The sequence below is a fragment of the Zophobas morio genome, unplaced genomic scaffold (assembly GCF_036711695.1).
Source record: "Zophobas morio isolate AGI-343-1 ecotype UQ-CSIRO unplaced genomic scaffold, CSIRO_AGI_Zmor_V1 ptg000120l, whole genome shotgun sequence".
Lineage (NCBI taxonomy): Eukaryota > Metazoa > Arthropoda > Insecta > Coleoptera > Tenebrionidae > Zophobas > Zophobas morio.
In genome coordinates this window covers 139,398-149,424 of record NW_026972225.1, presented here as the reverse complement: position 1 = coordinate 149,424, position 10,027 = coordinate 139,398, and the positions used below count along the sequence as shown (strand labels likewise).

The 10,027-nt window shown below is 31.7% G+C and overlaps 1 protein-coding gene and 1 long non-coding RNA gene across 2 annotated transcripts; one reads left to right on the top strand and one right to left on the bottom strand.

Moving 5' to 3' along the window:
* The first annotated feature begins 317 nt into the window (after positions 1-317).
* LOC135145074 (xaa-Pro aminopeptidase 3-like) lies at positions 318-1,131 on the top strand. Its single transcript, XM_064077200.1, has 6 exons — positions 318-322; positions 373-531; positions 689-806; positions 858-900; positions 955-1,004; positions 1,057-1,131. Exons 1-6 carry the CDS (start codon positions 318-320, stop codon positions 1,129-1,131), a joined length of 450 nt encoding a protein of 149 aa, XP_063933270.1.
* Positions 1,132-1,877: 746 nt separating this feature from the next.
* LOC135145075 (uncharacterized) lies at positions 1,878-2,823 on the bottom strand. Its single transcript, XR_010283313.1, has 3 exons — positions 2,739-2,823; positions 2,334-2,392; positions 1,878-1,951 (listed from the first exon to the last, which is right to left on the bottom strand). It is a non-coding gene; the product is annotated as an uncharacterized LOC135145075 (long non-coding RNA).
* Between the last annotated feature and the right edge of the window lie 7,204 nt (positions 2,824-10,027).

The window sequence follows — 10,027 nt, the reverse complement described above, 5'->3', positions numbered from 1 at the left end:
TATGCTTTACTATCGTTTCCCGTTTGATAGTTTTTATTTGTACGGTTATTTGTTTGTTGATTATCGACAATATGATTGGTGCATTATAAGCCAATACATTTTTTGTTATTAGTAATTCTTCGTCCCTTTTTTGTAAAATATATTTATTTATATCGCGTTTAGTTGATCAATTATTCGTATAATTTTGGTGCATTATTACTCCGTTCTTTTTAAAATATTATCTATTTGTCTTGCACTTAATTCCTTTATTATTCGTAATATGATTGGTGTAATATTTAATATTACATATTATGGTTTCAATAATGTTGTTCCTTGTAATGCCGTTAGTTATCTTTTATCAAAATATTATTTATTATAATAAATATTTTTCAGAGACGGCGACCTTGTTCTTATTGACGGAGGAGGAGAGCTTTACGACTATTCGTCCGATATCACCCGAACAGTCCCCGTGAACGGCACCTTTTCGCCCTCCCAAAAAGCTGTTTATGACGCCGTATTGACTGTAAATCAAGCAATAATCGACCAATGCAGGTATATTCGCGAAAACCTTTTTCCTCCTCCCATGGGTTTTACAATTTTTTTTATAAACGACCGCCTTTATACTGCGAAGCAACCCTACTACTTTACATAATTTACTATTATTATTACAATTATTATTGTTATTATTAGTATAGATTTTTTGTGATAGGCCAAGCACCGGACTGTCATTATCCGATCTCCACGCTTTATCTCTCGAATATTTTACTGAACACCTGAAAGTGCTGGGAATTCTCTCTAAAACTGTCGAAGGAAACTCAGCTCACCACGTTTTGTTGTTTACGTAACAATAAAAATAACTCTATAATTTTTTTTTACAGATCGTTCAAAAATATTTTCCTCATGCGATTGGCCATTTTTTGGGTGCTAATTTTATATTGCAACCATTGGTACTTTACTAATGATAATTATATGAAGGCATGGACGTGCATGATACTCCGGACCTTTCGCTTTCTACTAAGCTTGCAGTATTATCATTTCTATCGTTATTATTGTTATTATTTCTATAATGATTAACAGGAAGGAATGATTATTACGGTGGAACCTGGTCTCTATTTTCCTTTGCACGACACCACCATTCCAAGCAGGCAATAAGATTAGCTATTATAATAATTCTTTGTGTAAAAGTTTTTTTTTAAATTTTATTACTATGCATTTTATGACTTTAAAAAAAAATTTTACTAAAAAAAAAAACTATAAAATGCAAAATTAAAGCTTCTAAACTTTTGAAAAAGCTTTAACCAATCACTTAAAAACTAAATGGAATTTGATTGGTTGTAATATTTTTTATTAAAAATAACACATTTTTATTGGATACTAAAGTGGTTTATCGCTATTCTTGAAGAGCACTGGCTACATTGAAAAATGAAAAATTTTCAAACTTTTTATATTAGTGAAAATATATTCCTATTTACTTTGTAGGACTTATTTTTATTAGAGCCTTTCGTTTCTTTGCAATTTTGTATACTAAATTCACCAAAATTTTTAATAACAAAATGCTTATAATTTTTTTTAACTTTTAGTTAAAATCTAAATCACTTTAAGTTATTATTTAAGATTTTAATTTTTTTGCCACATTTGTAAGTTCTAATAAAATTTATTCATTACTTTTTTTAATTATTTTCGTTGATTTTAAAGTATAAATAAAATTTTATAATTTTTAAAATTTTAACTAACCCTAAAAGTTGTGAACAATTTTTTTAATGTTAAATCATATTAAAGGTATAAATAATTTATTTTTTTACATTTTTAAAATTAAATTATTATGCTTTTTTTATATAAAAGTTTATGTTAATACGTTATGAGTTACCTTGCTTAAGATTTCAAGGCATTGGCGTTCGAGTGGAGGACAATGTCTTGATCACGAGGGACAAGCCTTTGGTGCTCACTGAAACCTGTCCGAAAACAGTCGAGGCTATTGAAATATTAATGCAACGGTGAAACCTTTTCAAAATCTTTAATAAAATCTTTAATTTTTAAGAAAAAACATGAATATCTTGATATTAACTAATATATGAACTTTTTACTATAAAAAAAAAAAGAAAAAATTTAAAAAATTAAAAGAATTTCAAATATAAAAAATTTCAAAAAAATCTTAAAGTTAATGTTAATAAATTAATTTCAAAAAACCAACTTATAGCAAACAAAATCTTTTTCAGATTATTAAAAGTAGCCAAGTCTGTAGTCAATTGGATTGTACTAATATTTATTTTAGTTTGCAAATTAATCCGCAATTCAAACTTACTTAATAATCTTCTCAATTTCTTTTATATCTAAAAAAAACAAATCTTGCTTACTACAAAAAATTTTGGTGGCAGACAGAAGGGGCCATCTTGCTCACAGCTAAATAAAGAATCTAAAGTATATATAATTATTGTTGAATAACACTTTTATAGATAGGAATGAATAAAAACCAAAATAGATGTGTTTTGTTTTGCTGCAAATATAAGATCTAATAAACTCAACTAAAAGCTTTGCCAATAAAAATTTTTTAGTTAATATTGAGCCTTTAAAATCGAATACATAAGTAAAGCAGCTATTTTTATATTAGCAAGTTTTACAAAAGGTAGATAGTATAAGGATACAAAATTTTATATACAAAAAAAATTAGTTAAGGCATATAATAATGCTTTACTGGGCCAGCCTATACAAACATTCTCTCCATAAGAAAAATGTACAAATAGAATTAATATAATAATAACTAAGAGGATTTAAATATCGAAGTAAGTTTTGACACTGGATTCGGTAAGTATAACACGAGTAAAAGAAATGCAAAAGAGCAATTCTTCATGCCGCAGAGCAAAGCTGCGACGAAGAGGAGGAGGCGTTGACGTGGTTACTGCACGTGATATTTTTGAAGTTTAACAAGCGCATGTGGTCACTTTGCTAACAAGATTCACGACTTGCGTTTTTCAAACCAACACTGGTTGGAAAGTTCTAGCATTTTTTTGTCCACATCGGGTGTTTTCGATACCTCAATAGAACGGCAGGCAGTGAAAGAGCGTGAGAAATTCACACTCCAGCTTATTTTCGCAAGTTTATACAAGAGCTAATTGTTACAGTCCTCAAGATTTGTACATGTTGTAAGAGAGAAACTTATAAAAACGAAGGGATGTGCCATTTAAAATCTGGTATAGAAATCAATTATTCACATGTTACTTTGGGTATTTGTGTTTATTCGCTAACCCTGTCTTCCGCCCGCGTTCTTGTCAAACAATTTCAATCAGTCGCCTACAAAGCTCCTTAGAGTCAGCTGTCTTGCATAGAAAAAAAGGCTGAAGTAAAGTCATCTCTAATAAAAAAAACCACCTTATTCGCTCTTACTTTTTTTTTTTCTTGTTCGTCAGTTTTAGAGAAAACTCTTTAATCTTATAAATTTTTGAAAAGGTTTTTAAGTACTCGTCAACAATCATCTGAACAACCCCACACCTAGACGCAGATTTAACAGCTATAACCCTTTTAAAAGTGTGCTTACATCTTAATTAAGTTTTTTATTATAATAAACGAGGGCGTTCAAGGTGTTTAGTTCTTCCGCTCTCTCTACTTTGATACTTTCGATAGTTTCTTAAGGAAGAATTGGAAATTCACTCAATTTTGGAAAGGGTGTAGAATGGGGTGAAGTTGCATAAGCAAAAAGTACAGGTTAAAGCCCCCTATAACCAAAATTCTCTTAGAATAACTTCATAAATGACCGAAAAAAACAGAGAATTCTACTAAATGATGAAAGCTTGCCAGAGACGTTTTCAAACTTAATATTGACATCTTATAAAGGGGATCTGTCTCCCAACAAAAGTAGCTTTTTCGTATCCTTTTTTTAATTACTACGAAACATCATTGGCCTTCCAGGCGACAAATAGTAAACTCAACCGCTAACGGCTGGTCTTATTAATTCTTCCAAAGTTACAAAGGCGGCCTTTAAATTACATTGCTCTCGATATCGAAGGCAGTTTCCCAGCAAGCGGAAGCCATTATAATCTTCTAAAAGTAAGGCTTACGAATAACGAGGATAAAAAAAACTATTTTAAAAGGCTTGAAGAATTTATAATTTTGCTGTAACAAATAATTTTATAAATCGCAAACCCTCTATAGTTTAGCTTATATTTTTTATTGATGAGATAATCTTATTGCAATTGGCGGTCCGATCACAAAAAAAATTTGTGTACATCTAATACCAGTATTTTTAAGAAAGGTTTCATTAAGAAAAAAAGATTCACCCCCTTTACCAAATAACTCTACAGAAGCATCCATCTTTAATTCTATAATATGCTTGAGAGCAACGCACTGGTTTACAATCCTCAAAACTTAATTTTGTCCTTATACAGATACTCTTTGTTACTGAACCTTTGAAGATAAAAGAAGCCGTTAATGTCCTTGCCTCTTAACATTTGATCAGAGCGACGTAACACTACTGATATATTCTGCCCCTTATTTCGTCAATTTCATAGTTGATTTGTTAATAGAGGTCAGATTCTTATAAGGGTCACCTTCATTTACCTTAAACCTAAATTCGCAATGGGCTTGAAAAAAGAATGAATAATCTTCGTAACTAAACTTACAGACTTTGCTGAAAACAATAAATATATTAATAGGACCGAGCTCAGGTGTACGTCGTCGTAAGTAAGTAAGCGCAAAGACTTTAATCTTATTAAATTTTTCATTAAGAAGGATTGTATCAGTTTCATTACTTATTTTCATTTTTTATAGATATTTAAAAGTATAATATTATCTAAATTAAAGATATCAAAGATCCCCATTAGCCCATCATTGTTAAGTAAGTAATCATACGTGTCACTATAAGAGCCCTATCTAAAATGAGTACAGCTCTCTTGGTTTTCTCCTTCACGTTTATTATTTACCTCTCCAAGAGACTTATGTGTATTAACCTTCCTCAAGTGCTTGAAATGTACAGTATGCGTAGTAAAAGCATAAGCTAAGAGTGAAAATTGGATAAAAATCTAGTCTACACGGGAAAGGCTTCCAAATTATTGGCCAAATCCTACTCTTTTGTTTATTAAATTTATGAAAATTCAATGATCTACTTTTACAGAATACATATCTAAAATACCTAACTTTTTTCTATAAACGAAACATAGGTTTAGATTTGAGGAAAAAAGTGCTTCAAAGACCGTCAGATGCTTTCCATAATAATTTTGGTAGGAAGTTTCAACTGCATTATTAATTCATTGTTAATGGCATTCCTAACTTTTATAAAAAGTCGCAGCTTCCTTAGAATACGCCTCCTATGAAGCTGAAACTTCAAACACACCTCACTTACTACATTTTCAGGTAATATATTTTGTCAAATTTTTGATAAACAAATATAATCTTTTAAACAGAATTTATATTATGTAAAGAAATTTTCGATAAAACTTTAAACAACGAAGACAATATTTTATATAGTATAAATATGTAATATAATACTAATTTTTATAACTATTTTTATGTTCTAATTACGCACTAGTATAGATAAATAAGATTACCTACTATTGTGAAGCGACGCAAGCTTGAAAGAAAAAAATGTTAACGCTTCCTACTAGATTAAACTATAACTATATCTGTCTGTTAGGTGGCCCAAAACGCATTTTTATAACCTACTTTCCGTTTGGGATTTCCGTATTCCAAATTGATAAATTTAACGAGGGCTAAGCTAATCACAATAGAATATTTTAATTAAATGCATTTTTTTAATAAATTCATTCAATCGCAATGAAAGCCTAACCCTAACCATAACCATGCCTACAAGGGAAGAATCCAATTTTAGACGCTTAAAAACTCGAATGTTAAGATAATGATTAATTTTACTAATTAGCTTCAACTCGTCTGTAAAGCTCAAATATTTTATATTGTACTAGTATTCAAGAAAAAAAAACCATTTAATTTCTTTTTAAGCAAGTATATTAAAAAGAGGAAAACCACTTTTATATAATTCCCCTTCAATTCTTTGTTGTCCAACATCAATAACCATGATTTCAACTGTTAGAACTTGAATAGGCATATTAACTTCAGTCACTATTTTTATAAATTGAACAAAAAAGATGGAATAAAATCTCCAAATTAACTCCTATAACTTTTCAAAGTGGCTTTTAAAATTAAAAGGGTTTGAAGAATAAAATAACGTAACACAAAAACGCTCAATTATATTTAAAGTTTTATAACTTACAAATTTTATTAGGTTGAAGCTGTTCTTATCTGCAGACATGGTAATAACGCTATACTTTCATTTTGAATAGCGTTTTTTTTAATTACTTAAAAAAGTTAACTCACCTAAGTAGATAAACTTAACATCTACGCCAGCAGAAAATATAAGTATATCAATAAAACTTTTCTCATTTAAAAAAATTTTTGTTAGAAAGTTGCACAATTTTAAAAACTAATGAGTTAGTGGGAGTTGCAGGACTTATAGATATTGCAATCTCTTCTCAACTCTAACAACTTCTAAGCTTAACTCGTTTCAAAGCTGAACAAAAATGCTTTTGTAAACCATCGCAACGATACGTAAACTAAGCTTAACAGCAACTAGGCGAGAAAAAAAAATTCTATTTATTTTGCTACAAGTAATTTTACTTAATTGAAAAGTGACGAAACCCTACCCTAGCTTGAGGCTAAAAACCCCTTTTATCAGAAAAATAGCTTGTGGAGTTAAGTTATTAAGCATTAAATTAAATATAACGTCGGGCCCGAGTCTTTCCATGTATAAAAGGATTGGATAACAATTATAACTACCTCACTGGTGGCAAGCTTAACCTTTTTACGTATGCTAGCTCATGAAAGGTAAGCAATAATTATGGACACGTGCTTGGAATGGTGTCCATTATCGTCGGACTTTATAATAGTTGAGTGGAATTCGAGTGAGTTGGCAACTGCCTCTACTATTTCTGAGGACGTCAGTCGCTGAGCGTCCAGCGTCATGGATAGGCGGAGTTATGCCCCTAATCTCCGTAGGTCGAATGGCTCTCACATTTTCTGGATGTATTCGAGAAATTAACATATTATAAAGAGGAATAATAAATTAGTAAACCATTTTTTATAGCAATTTTTTTTCCCTCTATTTTATCACATAAGCACGAATCTCCCAGCAGCTGGACACTCTACCAAAACAAAACTTAAAATAAATAGTATAGTCACTTGGTAAGCCCCCTACTAGGGGAGCCTCTCAACTTTGACTGTTCTGCTAGTTTACATAAAACTAGCCCTCACGGAACAAGAAATAAATGATATTTTCTTAAAAGATGATCCCAGAGGCGAGGTTGTCATAACTAAGAGCGAGCTACTGAAAATCTTCAGCTACCATTATAAGAATAATAACCAATATCCTTTATAAAAATATCAAATAAGAGTACAACTCTTGACAAAACCTGAACTGGTTGTTTAAACGATGAAGGCCGCGTGTTTGGAAAGAAATCACTACCACATTTAATCCCAAGCTAAAAGAACTATGCAACACCTCTATAAATAAGGAAGAAAGTGTTCAACAGCACGCTAAGAAGCTAGACTATATGGCTCTAAGGATGCAGGAACAGTGCACATAATAAGAGATGGTCTTTCATCACTGCATGGTTGCGTTAATATATAAAATAGGTGGGGAGTACAAACGTGACGCAAGCTCCTTTAAACAACATTGTACTAATAAGCTAGAAAATATACTGTGAAAAAATTATACACTGATGGCAATCACTCCCATTTTAACCCGAGGTTGCTGGAAATGCAATAGAAACAACCTCGCCCAAAAAAGCATACTTAACACTAATCGCTACCGGCGCAATTATAGCATGGACCCCAAAAATGTAAACATTACACATCAAAATGTGTATACGCTCGATAACTGGACACATAGAAACAGCACGCAAATTCTATAGATGCCTTAAAATTTACAGTTGTGACGGATTTCACAATGCATTTGCTGCCATCAAACTAAGACATCTTGAACGGACCTGCAAAAGCAAGAAAATAGAGGCAACTATATCAGCACATATGAAAGCATACTACAAGACAACTCGCCCAAAAACTAAGGACGACCTGGACACTAAAAAAAGTTATTTTACGCACCAGAAAAGCAAATAATTCAACCTCCCAACCGAATCGAAAAGTGCATCAACAAAGGTTAGGAGTTATTAAGTGGCATTAATAATGAATGTTTAAAAATAAATGCAACAAAAGAGAAGTTTGCACAAAGAAGTCTGTAAGATTAGTTTAATTAGATAATAGAAAGGGACTTTATGACAAAACATAATGTCATACCTGTCGCGAAACTAAACGAAAGTTGTTACACAACCACTCCCAATAACTGGACAGTAACTATTACCTTTTTTGGCGGAGATACTTATAAAGGGCGTCGAGGAAACACCAAACCATGGTAGGCAATACTCATTGAATACTAAATATGAACCTCGACTATGCGAAGGATAACAAGGTATTTCTCCCTGAACACCTATATACAGCTCTGCAAATGCAGACTACTGGAGCACACATTACCATCTTGCAATTAAGAGTATATGATTCTATAAATCTAAAATAAAGAAATTAAACAAAAACATTGAGACTTACAAACAAAAAAATTAAACACTACATTTTAAATTAGGTCGTAAAGTTGCAGCGATCAGTACAATTGCTAATCCAAGAAAATCTTTATTGAAATTTATCGGGCCAAAGAGCAAAGTAGGGGTCATATTATCCAAATCACAACTGTTTCGTTTTCACTACCAGCAAGTAAATTGTTCGCGGTTATTAACATTCGAGAATAGTTTTACAATTGGCTTGCCTCCAGACCAATGTCAATATATAATAAGTATATGTCTTTAGCGATTCAACGGAAGAGTAACAATGCTCAGTTGTTACATTTCGGCCCGGGTCTCGTAAGATCTCTGTCCACCTTTTCACTATACCAGTAGGCCTTCTATAATTTAAAGTACTTCCTTTAACTTTTATAGTGTAAACTCCCGTTGCTCTTGAGTTACAGTTCGATAAATTTCTTATAAGAATCCCATGTTTACCCACGTTCTTCTTAGATCTACACCTCCTTTTGGAGAGAATGGTTTTATTTAACAAATCGAATTTTACTGGTTGCAACTTTGTCAGACTTTCCTAACTCCCCTTGTCTTTTTGTAGTCGAATAAACTTAAGTAATTTCCAAGTTAGAAATATGCTGCTTCGACTCATAAGGGCAACAGAAGCCGGAAAACCAATTTGTTTAAAACCACAAAACTTGATAATTAAAGTTGTCGACGTCTATCGCTCTAATAAGAATAAAAATACCCAGTGGGCGCTAAGTTTTCCGTTTAATCAGTTTCTAGAATCTCTTGAATTGTTGTTGTCTGATCACTTCTAACATTTCAGGTCTCACACACTCCTCGAAAGCTTCTTTAAGAGTACCGACTATTTCATCTACCTATAAATTTTCACCTTTTCGAAAAGTATTTTAAATTGTTAGAACGCGTTTGTCGCAGAATTAGACAGATAATTCCAATGTTCTTTGCAGTTACACATAAAGACTACTAATACTTGCTTCAACAGGCTGAGCAATATTATTCACAAAATTCTTTAACGGTTAGTGGGTACAGTCACATACTTAATTACCTACTAGATATATACCTTTTTGGACTGTGATGGAAACAGCCTTAATTAATTTGTATATTGGCTTTAATTTTAAAACACAGTTAGTACTCTTCCTCCAACTGTGTTTCGTACACCTTAATTTTCATTTTCATTTTCATTTTCCTCTTTGCAACAAAAGCAGCCGTCCTTCATGAACTCTCTCTTGAGATATATTTAAACATCTAACCTTTAGAAAAGGAAAGCACAAGCTAACTGCCTCTACTGTTGAATGGAATTCAAAATTCAAACTACTCGCAAAAATTATCTTAATTTTATAGAGCAGCTGATTCTATTTGTTCTAGCAGATTGGATTAAGGAGGACACAAGTTTGTCTGAAAAAGTAAAAAGGCACTACCACTGAAAATTCCTTACAGTTGATAACCAAAATAATCAATTTTCT